Source organism: Ursus arctos, unplaced genomic scaffold, assembly GCF_023065955.2.
Source record: "Ursus arctos isolate Adak ecotype North America unplaced genomic scaffold, UrsArc2.0 scaffold_21, whole genome shotgun sequence".
Taxonomy (NCBI): domain Eukaryota; kingdom Metazoa; phylum Chordata; class Mammalia; order Carnivora; family Ursidae; genus Ursus; species Ursus arctos.
The window spans coordinates 38,781,897-38,807,172 of NW_026622886.1; the positions used below are offsets into that span (position 1 = coordinate 38,781,897).

General features: G+C 34.8%; 1 protein-coding gene and 1 non-coding gene across 13 annotated transcripts in view; one reads left to right on the plus strand and one right to left on the minus strand.

Annotated features, from left to right (window-relative positions):
• CNOT2 (CCR4-NOT transcription complex subunit 2) overlaps positions 1-25,276 on the minus strand; it is a 126,420-nt gene that overhangs the window by 48,926 nt on the left and 52,218 nt on the right. For 6 of the 12 annotated variants that reach the window (XM_048218088.2, XM_026500032.4, XM_057316445.1 and 3 more), the window contains one exon: positions 21,909-21,981. The exons of 1 other annotated variant lie outside the window; for it this stretch is intronic. In XM_048218088.2, coding sequence (XP_048074045.1) covers positions 21,909-21,981 — 73 coding nt within the window. Of the gene's footprint in view, positions 1-1,044; positions 1,133-5,256; positions 5,315-21,908; positions 22,052-25,276 lie in introns of those variants that run through there. 5 more of the 12 variants (XM_057316444.1, XM_026500035.4, XM_048218089.2 and 2 more) reach the window with 3 other exon arrangements.
• LOC113256494 (small nucleolar RNA SNORA18) lies at positions 11,596-11,728 on the plus strand. The gene has a single exon (XR_003316698.2). It is a non-coding gene; the product is annotated as a small nucleolar RNA SNORA18 (small nucleolar RNA).

The window sequence follows — 25,276 nt, forward strand, 5'->3', positions numbered from 1 at the left end:
AAGACTTGATTGAAAAAGATTAAAAATTTTAAAAGTTGAAGTGTGTGGGGTGGGAGGTGGAAGCAAACTTGTGGCACAAGAGACAGCAGCATACACAAGTGCTCACAAGTGAGAGAAAGCCTGAGAAACAAGGCTTTCAATATAGCTAAAACAGAGGAAGTCTGGAAGAATGGTGATAGGTGATAAGGAAAGTAGGCCTGGACTTCAATGCCAGGTTAGGAGGGAAACAGTATAGGCAGGAAAACCAGGTACAAAAATCTAGTTTATTATGGTGCCATACTAATAACCACTACACTGACTCACTCTTGTTAATTTCTTCTACCTAGAGGATACAGACCAAGATTTCTGAGATCATGACCTTAATGTAATCGTGTAGCAGTAATTATCTCAAAACCCCAAACAAAATTTATGCCTCAGCTTAATTTGAGTTATTCACAGTTGCTCCTATTCATGTTAATCTCTGAAAAATGCCATCTGTAACTTCTATGATCTTCAACAATTAAAACTCAAGCTGACTAGACTAACTTTAAATACTGACATTATCCATATCTTTCCTAGCACAAGCATCTCCAATATCCTCCAAACAGATTTTTATTAACCCATTCTTATTCCCCTCAAATCTACTCTTACACATCAGCCAAAGTGAATTTTTAAAATAAAAATGTAATTGTTGTAGCCCTACTGACTGAAACACCTCAAAAGCTTCCTAAGACAATATTAAGGCTCACAAGGTCCTATGTAAACTCTCTGACCTTAACTCTCTCCACAGGTCCCCTGCCACCACTAAACTGTTGCCACACCAACACAAGATCTTTCCCACCTCAGGGCCTTTGTATATGCTGATACCTCTATTTAGAATGTTCTTCCTCCGTTTGAAACTTTCACACTAAGTTAAGGCTCCTGATTTACAGTCACTGAAAATACTTCACCGAAACTACAATCATACAATAAAAAATAACCTTCATTGACCACTTACTATGTGCCAGGCAATATACTCTAAATGCTTTAAAATGTATTGATTTATGTAATCCTTTAAGTATTTACCTGTGTAGTCCTCATTTTCAGATGAGAAATGGAGAAGTTGGATAACATGCCCAAGGTCATATATCTAATGTGCCCAAGGTTCCATTATCTGATAAGGGACAGAGACGGGATATGAATCCAGGCAATCTGCTAGAGTTACACCCTTTTAACCACTATAGTACACTGATTCTCAACATACAACTAATAGTTTAATGTGTGTATTCTCCCCAAACCGTAAGCCTCAAGATGGGAAAAGGAGTAAGGGGCAAAACGGGGAGGGTGCTTATTTTGCAGTGAACGACGTAGAGGATGTTACAATCAAATATTTGTGCATGTCAAAAAGATCTCTTTGGCAGAAAAATGAGAATGAACTGACTAGAGGTACATAAAACAAAAGCCACTCACTACCAAACTGATCGTACCTATTTTAGACAAAGTTCCATTAATTTTAGGATAGAATTATGCTTAAACGAAAGAACACTATTACACCAATTAAAAAGTAATTACTGTTTCCATATTCCAAATCAACTAATTTTTTTTTTAAAGATTTATTTATTTACTTATTTGAGAGAGAGAGAGAGAGAGAGAGAGACAGCCAGCGAGAGAGGGAACACAAGCAGGGGGAGTGGGAGAGGAAGAAGCAGGCTCCCAGCAGAGGAGCCTGATGCGGGGCTTGATCCTAGAATGCTGGGATCACGCCCTGAGCCGAAGGCAGATGCTTAAGGACTGAGCCACCCAGGTGCCCCCAAATCAACTAATATTTTTAAGTACTTTCTAAATACAGTGAAATAATTTAATCTTTCAAGGAATTAGGATTATAAAACCTCTAAATTTCATTATAAACCACTAAAATAGACATTGCAGTGTTAAATGCGTAGAATACCTCCATTAAATGGGTTCAAATAAGAACAAATGCCTAACAGCAACTTCTTGTGAATTCTCTCTCTAATGGAGCCAGGAGTTTTACTGTTAACACGCTGATACATTTGCCCCACCATAAAAAGCAACTATTTCACAACTTTAAAGTATGAAGACTTTTCGATAGTCATGAATTTTTTTCATTTCTAGCAACAGAATTTGCTCCTACCTTGCATTATAAAAGATAAAAAGCACCAAATATAAGTCATATGGTGCCTTGGAGGAGAGGTGAATAAACTGTTCCTTTCTTATACTTTCCCTAACGGAAATTTTATTAATTCACTCTGCTGAATAAAGAATCCACATTCACTATCAGCAAACACTTCACATACATATACACACAAATTATCTGTTGTCTACAAAGTAAGCAGAAACTAATAAAAATTACAGTAATTACCATTAATATTTATCGGCTTTATCAAGATGTAGTCAATCAACATGTGAAACCAATCATGAAAAGCCACAGTATCTGAAGATAATCTGGTATTTTTATTATTACCCATTACAGAGAAAAGTGACAAGTCAAATCTCACTGAGATATTGCCCAAACTTTGTGAAACCAGAACATCCCTATATCAAACATTATACATGGCAACCTAGAAATATCTATAACCCAAGGAATTTTTGTTTTAGGAGTATTTTTCAGTAACGGGATTCTGAGCTACCAATCCCGTTTCACAAGTATTATAAATAATCCTTATTCTATTTCATTCCTGAAAAACAATAAAAAAAAGAAATGGGCTTAAGTAAAGGAAAAAAGGATACATATGCTGGGAAAAAAATAAAAATCTAGCTTCTCAAAAAACAACTCAATATCTGAACATCTTTAGAAAAAGAACAAATGATCTTTCTCTTCTCATATAATAAACGTATTTCTTATGAAGTCCTACCAGTTCCAGAATACTGTGGCTTGATATTTACAATATGACAAATACATAATGAATAGTTTATGAATCTGCTTAAGATGGATCTAAGAAAAGTGAAGGTTTAGATAAATTTTAGAGGTAGAATTTCTAAATCCATCAACTTGAACCACTAGTATAGAAATAAATAAAAGCCATTCACTTCACTTTTAGCAAATGCAGAATGCCCAATAAATGAACAATAAAAGCTTTAATAAATACTCAAAAGGCAGTTAACAGGTAGATGCACAGGAACATACGACGCTGGCTGGGAAAAAAGTGATTCAGCCAAAAACCAGAGGCCTATATGAACATATCCATAATTCCTATTTTGGAGAGCAGGTAAATATTCTGGCACAGGGTTCCTTCCAGGGGTTACAGAGATATTTTGTAAGAGGTCTCAGCCAACAACAACAACAACAACACCAGGGTAGCACTTATCCAAGAAGAAAATGGAGAGGGCAAGCGAAGACAGAGAAAAGAACACATCACTCTTCCTAATCCAAAACCATCTACTAAAATCTGTTGCCTGAAGCTGCTTTACTCAGAAGATGATAGTCCCCAAAACCATGTACACCATCTCTTAAAATGCACCCCAAAAATCTACAAATTCTCTAAAAAGTGTTACTAAGAGTCTATAAATGCCCCTATCAGTTTGATTTTGATCTAGGGAGAATATGTTGTGAACACCTCAACATGAAGAAACTGATTTTGTGATTTTCCAGAATCTTAAAATCACCTGTATCAATACGCCTTATACAGATTCAAGAACGAACCACCAATATGTAAGCTTTAAAAAGTACGTCATCCTAAAATAAAACCCTAATAACTCAAAACGTGCTAATCCACAGAAGAAAGCACACAACTGTATACCAACTAAAGAACCAACTGTCATTGGTATGCCTTAAGAGCAGTAAGTTTAGAGTTGAGAAATCACATAAATAGGTCCTAAAATTAAAATAAGCAGTACTTCACCCTTAAATTTTAGGATACAAATCTATCATGTACAAGTGAAAGGATATACAACAATAGAAAATCTTTATGTTTAGGATACAAAACAAATCCTATAAGCATAAGGGAAACTTCTGAATGAGAATGAATATCTTAAACCAATCTTAAACTTTAAGAGGGAGGATCAGTCTAAGAGAAAGGGAGGAAGGGAAATCCAGAAGAACTATCTATGGTCTGCTTTGTCAAGGGACTATGCATTTCTACAAAGCTCCTAGTAAACTTAGAACAAAAACAAAAAAACAAGCAACTCTAGAATTTACGGGAAGAAAAGGGGGGATAAACTGCTGAGGATTCTATACTTTCAGGACCTAAAGTGCCAAACAGTCAGTGTCCCAATCTCTTTGAGTGTGACACACTTTCTCTAAAGAAATGTTAGCAATCATAGGCCACATTAAGTCTCCTTTCCCTGGATATAATTTTGAATGTCTTGTTATGTGCAAAAGAATGTAGAAATCACTTGAATAAGAATTATACAGGAGCAATGTGGGAGAATGAAAGAAACAATTTCTGAAGGCTTTCTGAGAAGCAAGAGCCTAAAAGGATAGTACTAGTAAGCAAAGCAGTACAGACCTAGGGCTACAATGCTACAAAATTATTTCTAATAACCATACATTAAGGGAAAAAAATCTGTAATGTTAGATCATGATTTCCAGTACAATGCAGACAATGAAAAAATGCATGGAGTGTTACAATTTCTCTCTCACACACACACACACACACATACACAAACAATATGGTGACCTTATTCATTCAACAAATCTTTGCTGAACTTCTGTAGCAGACATTATGCCTTCACTGTTCCTACACTCCTTTATGTTAACCTCAAACCTTAAGATGGTAGAAATGTTCCAGTCTTCTTGCCTAGACTTCAGAGAAAAAGATACTTGAAGTTTCTATTCCTGCAAATATTAAAAATACAGCTACTTGCCTAAAATCTCAAGAAACAGAAGAACAGCAAGTCTAAAGCTACTGGAAGGAAACTAAATCCTGCCCCATTCTGAGACCAAGTTACAAAATTTTAAGTCTACGAATTTACACCTTCCCCAACTTTTTTTCTTAGCCTCTTTTCTGAAAACAAATTTTCTGGTTCTGCCGTACACTGTGGAAAAATATGAAGTTGCTAAAAAAAAATCTAATAACCTTCCTTTGTATTATCATATTAATGGTTTATTCAGGTTAAGGTTTTCTGTTTCACATCTAACCAACAAAAAAGTAAAATTATTTCTTAGGACACTGGACTGTTCTATTTAATCATTTATGATAGTTTTATGAGAAAAATAATTTACAAAAACATTGTATTTTTAAGCTAACAAAATGACTCACTGGTAAATGGCCCAACATCCACCCTCAAAATACTGATGACAGTACTATTTTTCCCCAGACTTTCCCACCACATACTTACCTGTGCAACTTCTTTCAACATTTGCTACTCTGGGGATTGGAAAGCTCAGAGCTGGAGGCTGAAGTGAAGAAGGAAAGGTTGGAGGGTGAGCCATGACACCAGCCCCACACTAGGAGCTCCCCTGAGATACTACAGCAGGGTTGACACCATAGCTCTGAAGTTCAAACTCCAGCAAACGATAAGAAAGGAGTCCAACCAGAACATGATAAACGATGGGATTCTTCTGCTCTTTGAAAAATAAGGAAATCATGCTATAAAGATCTGAACGTCCAGTTTCAACATTATGACTCCCTGTTCACATCTTCATTATTCCCAACCCCAGAATCATCTCAGACTGATTGAAAGTATGAATCAAAAAAAGGACAGGGGGCAAAGCTTTCTATAAACTTGCACACTTTTTCAGAAAATGAAAGGATAGGGCTTACCTGGCGGTCATGAAACCATCTAAGACAGCATGTTAAAATACTTTGCCTATCCACTGCTTGTATACTTTTTCTTGTTCTCCTAAGCACTCAACATTAAATCTTAGATTCTCATATAGATTAACACCATCAACCAGCAGAATGACAGCTAGACTATATGGATGTATTTAAATCCCTAAAAGTGGACCAGTGAATTTTCTGAAAACCAGGAATACCTTTTGGTATAAGTATATTCCTTGGGAGGAAATGATTGAGAACATTGCATTCCAAAACAGCAGAATACATATTCTTCTCAAATGCACATGGAACATTCTCCAGAATAGATCACATACATTAGGCCACAAAACAAGTCTCAATAAATTCAAAAAATCAGAACTTCTTAAACATGTTCCACTCTGATAAAAATAAGGACCCTCAATTAAAATAACTTGAAGAAACTAAATGATGAAGAGAAAAATGTAAAGACTTTTAAAGAAATCAATAAAAAAATAGGACTTAAAATGTGAATCTTTGTTTTATAATACAAGTGAATTACTGATTCTGAGAAAACTAGATTCCATTATGAATACTACTAGGGCTAATAGAATAAGCCTTCAGTTATTTAAAGATAACATCTATTCAATAACAAATATTACTGAAGGTGGCAAATATTCTGAAATTGTAAACTAAATATAGAGTATGAGAAAAATTATGTTATATGAAGCAGTTAAAAATGAAAACTATTCCTTCAGCAAGGGAACACAGGACCTTTATTTTATTTTATTTTATTTTAAGATTTTTTATTTATTTATGTGACAGAGAGACAGCCGGTGAGAGGGAACACAAGCAGGGGGAGTGGGAGCAGAAGAAGCAGGCTCCCAGCGGAGGAGCCCAATGTGGGACTCGATCCCGGAACGCCGGGATCACGCCCTGAGCCGAAGGCAGCCGCCTAACGACTGCGCTACCCAGGCGCCCCAACACAGGATGTTTAAAATACTTCTGAACACCGTGCCATATAAATTAATTCAATAAGCATTTAGTAGGCATCTACCATGAGCTAGATATCACTTTTCTACTCTTACCTACTTTATCCATCTGATGCTCAGAAATAAAGGAACATTACAAATCAAAGGGAACAGAGGTGAAAACACATTTACAATGGCTTCCACAGCATTGGTTAAGTTACCCTTAACCTCTAAATCTCCTACCATTTCCCTTTCTCTTACTGTGTTCCTGCCACACTACTTCCCCACTCCTGTCTCCAGGCCTCTGCACTTCTATCCTCCAGGATGCTCTTCCCCTAGATATGTAACTATATAGCTTCTTACCCCACCCAACTTCAGGTAGAATCATATTAGTGAGGACTCCCCTGAATATTGAAAATTACACACCCATTCCCCAACCCCTTAGGCACTCTCTATCTCCTTTCTTATTTTAATTTTTTCTCCACAACATTATCAACATATAATTTGTAGTGTATTTTGTTTCTTTTGCTTACTGTCTTCCTATGTTCTAAAATGTCAGCTCCATAAGAACAGAATTTTTTGTCTCTTTGTCTCCTTAGGATCTGGAACACTCACTGCCTTACAGAGTAGGCCCATAACATGAATGTGTCCTCATCTTACTGCCATTACCTGAGTGTTATTTGACACCAATGAACTGCTTACAGCACAGGGCAAAAATTTTCTGACACAACAATTATTTTTAAAACTAATGGAATTATGTTGAAAAATTAATGTTAAACTTTACATTTCTGAAACATATTTAATAAAATTGTTTTATGCCTTTTCCCACTGAAATTGACAACCACTTCCAAAATACCTAATAGACTGCTAAAAACCTTCAGTGGTTAGAGTGCCATACTATGAGAAGCACTAGATAAGAACTGGGATATTAAAAAAAAAAAACCTTTTTCCATTTCCTTAATTTTTTTTCTCAAGTTAGATTGCTTTTTTTTTAAAAGTTGTTTTGAGAGCAAGACGTGTCTCTTTTGTATCACAAAATCCCACTAGAAGAATTATACTACTTAGAGCCACTGGGTTGCACTGTAGTCCATGGGAATATGCACTCCTTGGAGTTAGCCAAACAGTGCACTGCCTGAGCAGTCTAACACAGTGGGCCTGCTACAAATTAAGCACTAACAAGTACTGAATGTTTACCGAATGATAAATACTGCTCAAAGCACTGTGTGTGTGTGTATGTGTATGTATGTATGCATACACGTTACACAGGGACATATATACATAATGCACATATATATAAAAACTCACTTAATCATAACAAAACCTCTGTAAGATGATTACTTTTACCTCAAACTGAGGCATGGAAGGGTGGGGTCTACAGGCTCTAGATAAATCAAAGATGTTCCCCTATCACAGTTATCAGGAGAATAACCAACCCCTGTGTCTCCAATAAGATACCAAAGGTTTGTTCTCCAGAAAAAAACCCAAATGGATAGGCTCTAAATCTTGGTACTGAGCCAAAGTGCAGGGGTGAGGCATGGACCTGAAAACTGAAGGATGAAGATTTACATCTGTAACTGTAAATGTTCAATCCTTCTCTTTCTTTCCTTAACCTGCTTATAGAATGCCACCAGTGAAAATGTAAGAACCACCTCTCTGTCCTCCTCTTGTAAGTATATATTTTTTGTGGAAAACTGAAATTGCTCAAGGGAAATGAATGTCACATACTATCCAAATGAGGTACTTACCCAACAAAAAGACTAATTTAACTACATGGTAATAAGCTCTGTCCACAAACACTGTCACCATGTTTTAAAAACTTCTTATTCGCAAATAATTTTAGACTTGCAAAAATAGTACCAAGCTCCCATATGCCCCACTTTCCCCTAGTGGCAACATCTTATATGACCATAGTACAAGTACCAAAACTAAGAAAGTAGCTATTAACTAAACAATTTTATACAGCTTTCACCAGTTTTTCCACTAATGTCTTTTTTCTATCCCAGGATCCACATTACATTTGGTTTTATGTTTCCTCGGTCTTCTCCAACCTTGGACTTTACCTGTTTTTCCTTGCCTCTCACAACACTGATGTCATTAGTTGTACTTATGTAACTACACCATAAAATGTCCTGCAACGTGAGTAGGTCTTATGTTTTCTCATGAGTAGATAGAGGTTACGTACTTTTAAAGCCACCTCACTGCAGAGGTAATATGTCCTTCTCCAGCGCATCCTACATGGACATATACAGAAGTGTATATGATGATGATATGTCTTATTACAGGTGATATTAATCTTGATCTTGATTAAGCTGGTACATCGACCAGTTTTCTCAACTATAAATTCCTATTTTCCCATTAAAACACTGGTTTTGAAATAAGTTCTTTAAGAGTGTGCAAGTATCTGTTTGACCTTAAATTTCTGCCTACTAATTACAGCAGTCATACACGGATATTGCTTGCAGCATCTATTACTATGATGCTCTAATGGCGATTTGCTATTTTCACCTTCTATACTGTATTTGTTAACTGAAATGCTTCTACAAGGAAACCAATCAGCATTTAAAGATCTCACTCTTAAATATGAAGAGTGTCAAAGACTTTACCTAACTGGTCCAAAGTAATACAAGTAGAAAGTAAAGTATAATATCCCAAAAATGTTACTCTACCAATCATAATCTTTCAGCTTTATTACAATGCCTTTACCCCACTAGAGAAGAATAGGTTTAAATTTCAACGTCTCAAGCAGTCTCTCTTGACATTTCTGGCCCTAAATAAGAAAGATCTTCATTTCCTATTTATTTCTGAAAAAATATCTTCCTTTTTCTTTTTTTTATTAGCATATGTACTATGGTGTTGTTAATTTACTGAGCCAGGTTAAATATTAAAGAGATGATTTACTATTCTATGCTACAGAACACATATTTTACTAGGAATACTAGTAAAATTATTACCTCAGCTGAGAAGATAAATGGCTACCGTATTTACAGGTCTATTAGAGTCTAGGAAATCTTGAGGAAGGGAATTCAAGGGAAATCATGCAATTGTTTGCTTTAGGTTAAAGAGAATCACAGCTATGAAGACTTCATGTATGAACTGTAATATATTTGCTGACCTGCACTCTTTTATGTGTCTTTCCAAATGACCTTAAGTGCTGAACACAGGGCTAATATTTCTGTGTATTACAAACCACATAGAGTCTTACACAACAAAAAGTATTCAAGCCTTAACTGAATATTGACACAAAAGCTTGTTCTCTTTATCAGAAATGACTTCTCATCTATCTTCTCAACCAAAATATAATTAAAAAAAATGAAATCTTACGAATTGTACTTCTAACCAAGATGGAGTAGAAACAACCTTCCCTCCTGCCTCACCTGAAACAACTTTAAAAAAGGACAAAATACATGAAGCAATGGTTTTCAGACACAGGACATAAGGCAGTTCAAGACAATAACCCCTGAGAGAGAAAGAATTGATGCGAGCCCTAGAAGTGCCCTCGCTTACACACTAGAGGAGTTTCTGTGCTGCAGTGCAGAGAGAGGAAGCCCTGGTGGAACTCAGAAATCTCTGCAAATTGAGGAAGTGTAGCTCAGATCTAGGTAGGCCAAGGCAGCTAGAGAAAAAGTCTAGAGTACCAGACGGAAGAGCGCTGCAAGAAAAAGAGTTATAGAGATCTGAACAAGGTCCTTCTTGAGTCTTCAGCTAAATATTGCTCCACATATGCACAAAGAAAAATACCAGAGGCTGGAAAAAGACACAGTGGAACACTCTCCAGGACTCACACAGGGCTGTTCCCACAAGTCAGAGTATTAAAATATAATTCACAGGGCACTGTGTAGAGTACTCAGAAGAGTACAGTCTCAAAGTTGGGAAAAATTAGCCTAGGCTAAAGGCTACTGGGGTTCTGTGTTAAAAAAAACGTAAAAGAAAAAGAAAAGAAGTCTCAAAGGGCTCAAACAGCTTCTAAGTAACTAAATTCTGTCCCCAAGGAAGCTCAAGAATATTAACCAAAAAACATACACAGCACTGAAAAGGTTAAATTTCCAATGACTGGCATCCAAACAAAAGTTACTAGGCATACAAAGAAGCAGTAAAATAAAACACATAATGGGGAAGAAAAAACCCAATGATCAACATAAACAGACCAGAAAGGACACAGATGATAGAATTAATAGGTAATAACACTATAACAGTTATTATAACTACATTTTGTTTGTAGAAGTTAGAATAACTGCCGTGATAAAGAAAAAATTAGTGAAACTGAAAACAGCAATAAAAACTAACCAAAATAAAACAGAGGAAATAAAAGAATTTAAAACATCAGTAAGCTGTGGGACAACTTCAAGTGAATCCCCAAAATAGAAAAGGAATAGAATAAACATTTAAAGAAATAATGGATAAAAAATTCCCAAATTTGATAAAAACTCTAAACACAAAATCAAGAGGCTCAATAAATCTCAAACTTATACCAAGATATATCATTCAAGATGTGTAAAACCAGGGGTGCTTGGGTGGCTCAGCAGGTTAAACATCTGCCTTCAACTCAGGTCAAGATCCCATCCGCATCTGGCTCCCTGCTCAGCAGGGAGTCTGCTTCTCCCTCCCTCTTTGCCTCTCCCTGCCACTCCTGCTCTCGCTCTCAAATAAATAAATAAGTAAAATCTTAAAGGAAAAAAAAAAGATATATAGGATCGATGATAAAAAAATCTTAATACTAGCCAGAGAAAAAGTTACATTACGTAGAGGATTAAAGATAAGAATGACGGATTTTTTGTCAGAAATTACTGAAGCTAGAAGACAGTAAAGCAAAACCTTTAAAATACTAAAATCAGAAAACCCTGTCAATCTTGAATTACACACCAAGCAAAAAAAAAACAAAACTTTCAAAAATAAAGATGAAATAAAGACTTCTGCAGACATACAAATGTGAAAGAATCATCACCATCAGGAATGCAACATAAAAATGTTTTTTAGTTAACGTCTATCCTGATGGGTCTTTATCCTATAGACTCACATTCTTGGAAACACTTCATGGAGTAAATATGTGGTTTGCTTTAAGCACAGAACTATTTCTTAGATCTGTAGGAAAAGAACTACTTGACAGAGATACTATATAAGGTCTAATAGTCATTTTTTTAAATCTTAGGAATTGGTCTACCCCAAAGATCTGTACTATTCCAGGGTGTGAAACAGTTTAGGAGTGAATACAATTTCAACTGACACACATATACAGGGTGTCTGAAATTGACCACCAGGCAGATCCAGCTATTCTGACCCTAAAAGTGGCCCTAAAATAAATGGCTTGATGAAACTGGGTCCCAAAGATTACAGGTTGGAAATTTTTGAAGTATGTAATCAGTACGTCCCTATTCAAGTAGAGATCAAAGAAGCCCAACTAAAAGAACTGTGGACAAATGGACATGACAATTGTGGGTTAAGCAAATGTTCTTTTTAAAAAGGCTATATTGAAGCTAAATCGTGGAAGGAGCCGAGATGCCCTGCAACAGATGACTGGATTAAGAAGTTGTGGTCCATATATACAATGGAATATTACTCAGCAATCAGAAAGAATGAGTTCTCAACATTTGCTACAACATGGACAGCACTGGAGGAGATAATGCTTAGTGAAATAAGTCAAGCAGAGAAAGACAACTATCATATGATTTCTCTCATCTATGGAACATAAGAACTAGAATGATCAGTAGGGGAAGAAAGGGATAAAGAAAGGGGGGGTAATCAGAAGGGGGAAGGAAACATGAGAGACTATGGACTATGAGAAACAAACTGAGGGCTACAGAGGGGAGGGGGGTGGGGGAATGGGATAGACCGGTGATGGGTAGTAAGGAGGGCACATATTGCATGGTGCACTGGGTGTTATACGCAACTAATGAATCATCGAGCCTTACATCGAAAACCGGGGATGTACTGTATGGTGACTAACATAATATAATAAAAAATCATTATTAATAAAAAAAAATAATAAAAAAAAATAAAATAAAAAGGCTATATTGAAGATTATGACTCAAACTTTGGAGGAACCAAGTTGATAGGGGAAGGAACCACAACATGCGAAATTCCTTAAATAAAAACTTAATGACTTTAAATAATTCTGCCTAGATTACACATAAAATAAAAAACTTAAAAAGCTCTTCAAGTAGAAGAAAAATGACACTATAAAGAAAGGGAAGGAAAAGAAAGGAAAGGGAAGTGAAGGAGGCAGGAAAGAAAGGGAGGGAAGAAAAAACAAAAGTAGAAGAAAAGAAGAAAAGGAAAGGAAAGAAAAAAAACTATCAAATTTTTTCAATTATGGATGATGATAAGAAGCAGAAATAACACTAGCCCCCCCTCAAATTACAATGAACAATAAGAATATATAATAGAAACAGGAAATGCTGCCCTAAGAAGTGAAATTTCAGCTGACACCTACAAAATGATCAAGATATATATTTCTGGTACTAGGGTATACTCTAAACAAAAAACAAAATGCTCCACTCAAAACCAACTAAAAAATGCTCCATGAAATACTGATTCAGCCAACCAACAAATATTTACTGAGCGTATGACAGGCATTATTCTCAAATGCAGATACAGTGTGAACAAAATATCACTGAAAACTAAGACAGTGATTACATTTTTATTTTTAAATGAATTGTTGAGCCTGGGACGTTGGAAAGGAAGGAGAGAAGGAAATTCAGCACCCCAAAACAAAGTAAAAGCTGGAGTACAGAAAAGCCACAAGTTTATATCCCTAAAGGGGAATCTGTCCAAGATAGAAAACCTGTTAAAAGACCTTCTCATAAACCAGCACCTTTTAAAAGGGTACATCATAACTGTGATAACTTCTTAGTAAAGAAGGCACTTGAATGTCATGATTTTGATGTTAGGCAGCAAGAGGTACAGGAAAGCTCTTCTGAGACTCTATAGCCATAAACCAGCCTGAATTCATAATACCTATGTGGATTGCAACCTAAGCTAACATTTTATTTTTAATTGGTCCTGGATTGGTAGTCCCTTAGGCATCAGCAAAAGCAAATGAAAATCAAATCCCCTTGGGAAAAATGTCCTTCCACCTAATATTCAACAAATTCCCAGAGTTCTAGGAAACATGAAATAGTAACTTAACACACACACACAAGGAAATAAGGTACCATAAGGGAGAATCAGCAGAAACAAAAGACATCAGAATGATCTGTAGCAACTTCCAATTGTTTGATTTATCACACATCAAACATACGAATGTATAAAATAATTAAAGAAATAAAAGGGTATGATCTAAAGAAAGGAATAAATAATGATAACATGTAAATAATAATGGGTAAATATGTGGGTAAAGAAGATAAGAGACACCAAGATTAACAAATCTGATCCAATGAAGAGAAATACAGCCAATACACCCACCAAATGGTCAATATGCATTTTGTTCAAGTTCGTAAACAAGTAGGTGGTACCATATTAATCATATTCTATAGCTACAGTGGAATTACATGAGAAATCAGCAACAGAAAGATAACTAGAAAAATCTCATCATAAACACTTAAGATTAAAAAACATTACAATAAACCCTAAGAAGTAATTAAAGACTGATGAACAAATACAAAATGATGAATATGAAACAAAAAATAAAATAAAAATAACTAAAGCTAAAAATTCCTAGTAAAACTGACAAGTCTCTAGCAAGACTGACAAAGAGAAAAGGGACATAGACAACAACCTTAAAAATGAAAAAAGTGCTACAGAGGAAAAAAATATTTCTTTATCCTGATAAACTACATCTATAAAAAAGATACTGCATCAAATATTGTATTTACTGCTGACAACTTAAAGCTTTTAGGACAAGTAACAAGAGAAAGAGTTCTATTAACACTTCTATTCGACAATGTCTGAGAAGTATTAATGAGTTCAGAAAACAAATGTAAGTAAAAATTATGAAAGTATCCAAACTGTAATTTCCAGATATGTTTATTTATATGAAAACCCCCAAAGAACCTACAAATAAATTTGAGATTTAAAGAATTTAGCAACATTGATACAATAATCAATTTAAAAAGTTGACTGTATGTCAATATAATAGTAACACCTACAAAATACAATTTTTAAAATACCATTTACCAGAAAACCAAAACTGTATGCATAAATCTGGGTCTATTACTAAAAATATAATAAAACTTTACTGAGAGAAAATACAGAAGACCAGAACATATGAATTCAGGAGAGGAAGACTACCATAAACATATCAATTCTTCCCCAAGTCAATGAAATTCCACTTATAAACTCAATACTTTTTTATATATATTGTAAATTTGTCATTGAACAAAAGGCCAAGAAAGTCGAGACACTCAGGAAGACAAAGGTATAATGAAAGACGGACATGAAGATTTAACACAAGGGTACAGTAACTAAAATTCAGTACTAGTGCAGGTGTAGGCAAACACATCAAAGTAACAGAACAGAGATTTTAAAAACAGACCCATGAATATAAAGTAACTTGATTTATGATAGAATAGTCCTGTTAATTAGTTGAGGAAGGCAGAAAAAAAATCACTACATGATTCTGATAAAATCATCTATATGCCGAGGAATGGAAATTGGACTCCTAACACTGTATACAAAAATCAATTTCAGATAGATTAAATATGAAAGATAAAAAAATCTTTCAAAAGATATCGAATATTTTCACTTACTTGATTTCAACAGGGAAATGTTTCACACAACCTCCATAAATTCTCTAAAAAATTAAAACTTTGACATCAAATGTCATCAATATGAACACTGATGAGGGGGACTCAAAATTAGTAAAAGCACTCCTAAAAATATTCCTGAAAGACCTTTTGTGAATTTAATTTTCCTGAATTTTGAGAATATGTCTGGGTTCAAAAAACTTTTCTAACTTCATAAAGCTCCCTCTTCTGTTGTTTTCATGCAATGTTTAAAAATACAATGACTTGTTTTCTGAGATTTTTCTGGCTCTGTTCTCCTCTACCATTTTTATCTGGAGGTTCTCTTTCCTCTGTCTCTGTTGCTTCTATACTGCTCAATTGTGAATCCATTCCCAGAAACTTCTCAGTAGGGTCCTGGGAAAGAGCACTGGTAGGCCAGTCTTTCGAGTTCATAGACAGGACTGCTCAAGTTACTTCAGGCCACAGGTCCTCTACCAAGATCTAATATAGTGAGCAAAATTTCTCCTAGTTTCAAATTGGATAATCACACTTAATCACTTTCAAATTGGTTGTTCACCACCTTTGAAATACTTCTATTCTCAGGCCAGACATTCTAATCCTTCTTTCTACTTTCTCACGCACCCAAAAGTGTAGGTTTTTTGGTTCTCATCTGTTTATATTTGGGGATTCATGGAGATACCTCATGACCAAGTTCTGTTACAAATGTTCTCATGGGTTTGGGTTTTGCTACCTGGTTGTTCTATTTTTATGTGGAAATTCAGAAAGATTTAAAAAACTAAGCTGCCACCATTGATGCAATCATCCCAGAATCTAAGCAGAGCCTGAGTACATTTTAAAAAATAACTTTGTTTACTTCTATATTTTTTCTGATTCACAGAAATATCTGCACTAATGTTTTAACTTTCTGTTTAATGATGAACACATTTCATATATATGATTGAGGCAAGCTCCTTAAATGAAAATATTTTTTTTTCTTTTTAATGTTTTTTTATTATAGAAAATATTTTTCTGAAAGAGAACATAGTATTTCTTGTGTAAAAACCTATGGCCTAAGTTCCCAAAAGGAGTACCACAGTGAATACAGGAATGCTGCCAGTATTTTAAATCTTGGGGAAACACTGCAGTATCTGTCAGATACCATGCTAATTACTACTGTAAGTGGCTTAGAACTAATTACTGAACAGAGCTGTTAGTTACTTCTTTTGGCCTAGGGGCACTGTGAAAAAGTTACTAAGATACTAAGGGTACAATATACCATGTATCTTGGTGAAACTTGCTTTTTGGAAAAAAAAATCATCTTATTTAATGATTTCAGAACATGAGGAAAAGAAGGATCAGAAAATATAATGCAATCAAAGAAAGGCTAACATTGTTAGAGTCCTGTAAAAACGAGCCAACCAATGAGTACCTTGGGAATTCAATTAACTTCGCGTTCTTGGTTGGCCAGAGAAGAAAAAAGAGAGGTGCCAAAAATAACAAATAAATGTCAATTTATTAAGAAAATATTTAGGTTATGGAGTCAAAAGGACTTCTGTTGTTGATAATGTGATTGTGACATAAGCAGAAGCATCACATTTAAAAGTGTAAATGTAAGAGCACCCTCTTCGTGTAACTGCAAGTGAACAGTCATCCATTTTGAGTTTTTTCTATCCCCTTGCTTCATCTCTGGCTACAGATAACAGGTTAGAGCCATTTGTTTGTAAGAGTTTCAAGGGAAAAGAAGAGTAAGCTGTGAGCCAGTTCATTGGTTTCAGACATATTTTGAACTAATTCCTTCCTCAGCTATTTCACCTTAACCCAACGCCAAACAGCAACAATGATGAAGCCTCCATCTTTCTGCTCTGGGCACCAGATCAACTTGAATTGCTAAGTACCCATTTTTAAAAAATTCTTGTTCACTTTTTTAAGTATTCTTTATATTATGTATCTTTAACATACTTTAACCTATTACAGATTCTAAGATGCTCTGATGTTGGTGCTGTTTTCAGTCATACTATAAGGTAACCAATCATTAATGGTTATAAGCTATAATGTTACAACTATGACTCTAACATACCACGTGTAAGATGTATCCTGACAGCAGAAAGACATAAATTTTCAGTAAGGTATAACTTAGAATAAAAGAAACAGGCATTTCATTCCTTATTTACATTACATTTTTACTGCAGTACAAAAGATAAAAATGTAATTTGTATATAGTACTATGTAGCTGTCTTGCAAACCGAATGGAAACACATCTATTCATGCGTTTGTATGTGTTAAAATAATTAGGCAACTTGTTTAAATGCTTTATCTTATGCAAAAATACTTGAATAGTCAGGTAATTGAGGTTTTTAGCAATATCTGGGAAATCGTTCTGCATGGACTGGAAATTCATTATCTTTTTTCCTATATGAAGTAACGAAATATACAGTACCACTTTCCCCAAAATCACCACACAACACATAAAGGAAAGATGCACCTGTATATTCTGAAACACGCATATAACAAAACTATAAAAATAAAAAGAAGGAAACACAAAATTCAAGCTAGTGATTACTTCTGGGAAGGAGGCAGGGGAAAAAGGGTGGCACACAGAAACTTCCCCATTAAGTACAACTTGCAAGCGCAGAAAATGCATATTTGTTAAAAACAAAGACAACAAATCACATTTACACCTATATGTCACTAGAAAAGATCTAAAATGATACACTAAACAGGGTAAACTTTCACATTCTATTTTATATTTCCGTTATTCTTCAAAGCTTTTGCAATGTGCCTCTATAACTTCTGCGATTTAAAAAATTAATAAAAAGGAAATGAAGTATTTAATGACAGGGGGAGGGAAGAGGAAATGGCTATACAATCACCACCATAGTAATATGACATGATACATTCCACAAAGTTAATTAACGCAGCATTTTAGACTGTGAGGTATTTCTTCAGGAACATATGGACTGGGATGCATTAGATCCACATAGATAACCCTGAACCAACCAACATGACATGATCAATGACCTCATATTATAAAATGCTCCACTTGGACTTACATTTAAAAATCTTGGAAATACCAGTAGTATGTTACCCAGCACACTCCACAATTTCTTCCTTTCACTTATTTTCTTGTTTTAATTTTATTAAAACAACATGCATTAAACACCTATTGTTTACCCAAAATCATGGGTAATTATATATCAGCATTGACACTGGCATATATTGGCATTACCAAAATAAGAAAAAACATGGCTCCAGTTTTCAAGAAGCTTGTAACATACAAGCTGTGTAACATACAGTAACACTGCAATGACAGAAGAGTTCTACACCTGCACTGTTTGATATGGAAGTCGTTAACAGCAGACAGCTGGTAGGAATCTGAAATGCGGCTAACACAACTCAGAAACTAAATTTTTAAATTTAAATTTAAATGAATTTAAATTTAAACAGCCACTATGGCTAATGCATACAGTATTAGACAGCACAGGTAAGACAAGGACAAATAAACAGGTAACTACAATGTATTACGGTCAGCACTAAACTAGAAGTATTACAAAGGGTATGAGAGCAAGGAAAAGGAGCACTGAGCTCATCAGGGAAGAGTTTCTGGGAGTATTGATAACTAATTCTTTTTTTTTTTTTTTTAAGATTTTATTTATTTATTTGACAGAGATAGAGACAGCCAGCGAAAGAGGGAACACAAGTAGGGGGAGTGGGAGAGGAAGAAGCAGGCTCCTAGCAGAGGAGCCTGATGTGGGGTTCGATCCCACAACACCGGGATCACGAAGGCAGACGCTCAACCGCTGTGCCACCCAGGCGCCCCTGATAACTAATTCTTGAATGATGTAAACAAAGGTGAGGCATTACATGAAGAGGAACTAAAAACAAAGGCTTAAAAGTGTAAAAGTGTATGGGTGGGAGATTAAAATCAGCTTTATATTCCTAATCGAAAAAAATTCATACTAGGGAGTCAGAGAAGAGATACTAGAATGGTAAAAGCACGTTGGGGTCAAAATGTGGAAATATTGTATTATGTTTACGAGCTTGGTTTTATTATATAAGAGAAGTAAAGCCATTGATGAGCTAAATTAGTAATTAATGTAATTAACATGGTTAGATTTGTACATACTTACAGCTGAAGTAAATTAGTGTAAATAGGAAGATAAGAGAATACTAGCAAAAATATTCCCTGGAAAAAGCCTGACAATCCTTCCAAAAAAGAATGAGCTATGAATCATTTAAATAATTAAATTCTTACCTGACCTAATATAGCAGTCTAAGCAAATAAAACTCAACTACTCTATTCAAACTCCAAAAACTTAACTGGGCCTAAATTTATTAAAGAAATGAAACAAATTAAATACCAGTATAAAAAATCAATACTTCAACCAACACCCATTTGAAAGGCAGTAGTTTTTAGCACAAAGGTGAGCGAATGCATATTCTTACGCTAAGTTCCTAAGGCTTCCATCAGGTCTATAAGGAAATGAGAATTAGAGAAATTTTATCCTTCTTGTTAAACTCTGGAATATTAGCCTATTATTATCAGGATGCTTAAGTATCACTATAAGACATCAAGTTCCCTACAAAAACAAAAGCCCTCAAAGATAAATTGAGCGCACGAAGAAATCCTACCTTACCCATGAAAAACAAAAAAATTCCTCAAAACAGAATTTTTAAAAATCCAAATCCTTTCATCTCAGCATATACAAACTTTTAGTGCAACCCACAAAAATATAAGTGATCTATTTAATATTCCTTTGAATTTCCCATATGCTTTTAACATATGGATCAACATCAGATGGGAAATTATGTCTATACATGTAGTTTTCAGGAGATGCTTCAAAAATAAAATAATTTTACAATGGAAATTCAAACAATTGTTTCCAAGGATATTTCAACATGCATTAAGTGTCACTAAGTAACAACAAAAGAAAAAAGGGGAAAATATTTTCAGCCAGGAAAACACTACCCACGAATTTTTTTCAAGTAAGTTAAAGAAGCTAGATTACTTATAAATAATGTAACTGGAACAACAGAATATTTTTAGAGTAGGATGAGCAGGAATTAGGAAATCTCTTCATATGTAAAATATAATTTCATTTTATTCCTTTCTTAAATGTAAATTTTGGAATTCTGTATTAAGATGATTCCATGAAGAAACTTGACCATACTATGTAATCATACAGAAAGTTCTATACTTACACTTTACAAACTTGATTATGAGCACCGAAAAGCCACATAGCCTTGAATCACAATATTCTTAAAATAATTTAGCAAAACCTATCAAAAGACACAACAGCCCAAGTAGTGTGACCAATTAAAATCTTATGAGTCAAGGTAGTTGGAAGTGGTTGTAAGGAAAGAGGAGCTATAGCAAGTACGAAAATTAGCAAAGGCCATGCTGGTCAAGTCTATGAGAACTCTGAATAGAAAAGGTTACAGGGAGAACTGATTCTGCATAGTCACAGTTATGTCTTATTAAAATCACAACACTCTGGCAAGAAACTTCAGACATCAAGTTAAGTGAAAGGGAGGATAAATTGACACTATTTTTATTAGGCACAGTGCCCAAACCAGAACCTTAATCGAATAATCAAAGGCTCTTTGCTATTAACACCATGAAGACCCATTCACAATTTTTTCCATTATCTATCTTTCCAATTTGAGGGAAGAAAAGATTAACTGGACTAAAATAAATAATTAGCAGATAAACGGTTAGTGAATCAAAGCTGTTATCATACTAGTTGCCTTCAACAGTCTAGAGGGAATGAAACTGGCAGGTGAAAGGGTCTGAGGGAAGCTGAATATGTATCAGTGCAGAAAGCCTAAAGCTTATTCCTACTTGAGCTTTGAACTTTTCTGTATTCTGAATCACTGAATAATTTGGTAATAACTTAGTATCAAATTTAAAAAAAGGAGATTTTTTTTTGAAAAAATTGAATTTAAAAAATGTTTTTTAAATCACTACTTCATATCACTATCTTTCACCTTCTTTTAAAACCTAAGAAAGAGAGAGGAATATTACACTTCAACCATCCTTTCAGCATCCTTACATGCTACGTAGGGAATGGATATTATTAACCAACTTAATAAATGACAAAACAAAAACCTAACATTATAAGGCTAGCAAGCTAATGAGAAATTCAATAGAATTTGGGTCTCTGAACGCCCTGGGATTCATTCGCATTTCTATTTCTTTTATATTATAACCAATTTTATCTACATTTCTGTGATGTTCTATTACCCTGAATATAGCCTAAGAGTTCAGGTTTAGTCATCCAGGAATAATACATATAAAAGTAATCAGCACTTTGTTTTACGGAATACTAGCTCAGAACCCAGCCATGGAGTCATAAATTGTGTATCAGATAATCTACGTTTTGACATACACATGAAGCACCAGAAAAATGTTTTGACATTAAAAGAATATACATTTATCATAGCATGATTTATTTTGAAAAATGTTCCCAACTATTTCAACTGTCAAAGCCAACACATGTATTTTAAATTCTAAGCCAAATTTTTCAAACTGAAGTGTATCTAATCTGCTGGTGTCCGTTAAATATAACACATTAAACAGTTCAATACAGCTATAAGAACAACAGAGAAAAAGAAAAAAAAACTGATCTTACCTGGTAGTTTCTTTTCTCAGATAATGTATGTCCATCAGTCCTCACCATAGAGTCGTGTCCTTTCCTCACAGTACTGGAGGCAATCAAATAGAACTGTCACTCAAGGGTCGTGTCACAGGAAGGACCGCCCACCAGTTCTCCCTCTAGAGTGGAATTATCCAAAAGCCGTCAAAATTACTAACATGTAAATATATGAACAGTAGCAAAAATATCCAATATGATACATAGAAAACAAAAAGTACTTTTTTTATGTCATAACTGATCTTCTTCTTAACCACCTAGGGAGGGCTAGAGTGGCAGATACTTTGAGAAATTATTAAATATAAAAAACTCTTCCCTCCCACTTCTCTCCCCCATTAAAACTGTCCACCAGACCTCACACACAAGGAAGACACTTACGGTGAATAAAAAAGTGGACCAAAAAACTAGCCCTCAACTGACATATTTCTTTTAAATATTCTCCTCTTAGTCTCAGAAATATCCAATTAATTCAAATTCAGTCATGTAATTTCAAATCATTCTCCAAATGCTTGTTTATACAGCTGTTATTCATTCAGTTTATGAGGTTTATTCCTATGCCATAAGACTGGAATACATCATATATTCTCTGGATGATTAGTAGATGTGAACTTAATTCAATTTTCTATTAAAATTTACTCCAAGGAAGAGGAGCAACACATGCCAACTTTCTGGATGCCTTTGTCCTTCAATGCGCCAATTCTGTACATGCTCTACTACAATGTATTTCTTCACATTAAAGCAGAAAAATAATGAAGCTCATTTCTTAACCTGAACAGATAAATAATTCCAAAATGATGAGGCACTGTGCACCTCAGGTACCCCCCCAAAATCAATGAAGCAGAGGTGATAGTCCCCAGAGATATGCTAATTCAAGAATACAAATTGAAAATGAAAGATCAAAAATTCAAAAGTGGGGGCGCCTGGGTGGCACAGCGGTTAAGCGTCTGCCTTCGGCTCAGGGCGTGATCCCGGCGTTCTGGGATCGAGTCCCACATTGGGCTCCTCCACTGTGAGCCTGCTTCTTCCTCTCCCACTCCCCCTGCTTGTGTTCCCTCTCTCGCTGGCTGTCTCTATCTCTGTCGAATAAATAAATAAAATCTTAAAAAAAATTTCAAAAGTGATACAAAGAATTTGTAACATATCTTTTCTTTTTTTTTTAAGATTAAAAAAATTTCAAAAGTGATACAAAGAATTTGTAACATATCTTTTCTTTTTTTTTTTTTTTTTTAAGATTTTATTTATTTATTCGACAGAGATAGAGACAGCCAGCGAGAGAGGGGACATAAGCAGGGGGAGTGGGAGAGGAAGAAGCAGGCTCACAGTGGAGGAGCCCGATGTGGGACTCTATCCCAGAACGCCGGGATCACGCCCTGAGCCGAAGGCAGACGCTTAACCGCTGTGCCACCCAGGCGCCCCTATAACATATCAAGACCAATGTCCCTCATCTAAGTTTTAGTAAAATGTTTACCCTAGGGAAATAGTAAGTATACCTATTAAACTAACAGAATAACAGTTGCTAACCACTAGAAATTACATTCAAATTTAGAGCAATTATTTAACATCATACTATATTTACTTTGGGAGAGGATAATAAAAACCTCTAATTTAAATTCATAGTAAGTATGAATCAATTTTATTAAAACCAACCAACACACACACACACATACACACACACACACACACACACACACACGGATTACCTCTAAAAAGCAATCTAATAAGGATAGAAAACGTTTTCAAGGAAAATAAATCATTGAAAATTAATATTATTACATTTAACTTTTAAAAAGAACTCACTTAATGAAAACCTATATTCCACCTCTGGTTTTATATTTGATCACAAACACAAAGTTAGTGGGTGCTATATTTTTACTTAATTTTGACCATCTTACATTTTATGTTTGGCTGAAATACTTTAAGATGCCTGGCTCTAGGCCAAAATGTTAATTGTTCATTACCAATTTATATGTACTACTGATATCAAGTATGTCTCTCTCAAAAATAACAGACTTTTTATTTTTATTTTTTTTTAAGATTTTATTTATTTATTTGACAGACAGAGACAGCAAGAAAGGGAACACAAGCAAGGGGAGTGTGAGAGGAAGAAGCAGGCTTCCCAATGAGCAGGGCACCCGATGTGGGCTCGATCCCAGGGCCCTGGGATCATGATCCTGGGATTATGACCTGAGCTGAAGGCAGACGCTTAACGCTGAACCACCCAGGCACCCCAAGAAAGACTTTTTAAACCTAAGTATAATTTACTGCCATAAATGTAAGCTTTATCATCTCTCAAGGAATTAGGTTATTCACAAAATAAAATTACCAAGTGAACTGATGTCCAAGAATAGTTAAGTGACACATATTCAGCTCCAACTTAATTTTCATGACTGTTATAAAATGAGAGCAAAACTATTTTATTATGCATCCCATAAAAAACAGTAACCCCATTTTAATGTTAGTATTTTATAAAATTAGTAATTTAAAACACTACTTGCCTTAACTCATGGCAACTCTGAATTCAATGGATAATAATGTAAAACTTCAGTTTTTTCTTACAGGGTAAAAATGTTTCCCTTATTAAATTAGTTATGTTTAAATTAAAGTGCATGCATTACCTTCACATTATGCTAGTTTCATCAAAAGATGTTAGAAATCTAAAAGCAGGCAAGGCAATTTTCAATGTAATTTAATGTATGTCGGCATAACCTAAACTATAAAAGTTATAAAAAGACAATTAGGACTTTACATGCTAAATAATACTTAATAAAAAATAAAAGTTATTATTTAATCTGTAAACTTACCAGCGAAAAGTAGTAACTTTGGAACACTATGAATTTTAGTACAAAGGAAAAACTTGTTTTTGTTCATTTCTTGTTTCTCCCTCTTGGGATAACTTCAAGTATTTCATGGTTTAGGGTTTCTGTCAACAGCCACTATATGCTCTAAGGATTATATGAATCAATATTCTATATTGATCAATAACTAAGACTCATCATCTCCTTTTGATAAACAAAGGGAAAAAGGAACAAAGGTACTCTATTTTCTTCCAGGTAACCATAAAGAGCTAACGTTTTTCACCATTATCTTGTATTAAATAAAATGTTCACTAATAGATTGCACTGACACTCACTGGGAATGAAAGGATACACAATAGATGAAAGAGAATGTAAGTATATACGTAAGAGTATGTGAAAAGCAGCAAGTATGAGAAAACATGCCTTCTAAAGCTGCCTTCATTCATTGAAGTTTATACATTGGTTTTCCTACAAAGTGCTAAATATTCAAAAGTCAGAAAAGACCAGTATTTATAAAACTACAGTGAAATTTTCTATAAGGCAGGATGCCTT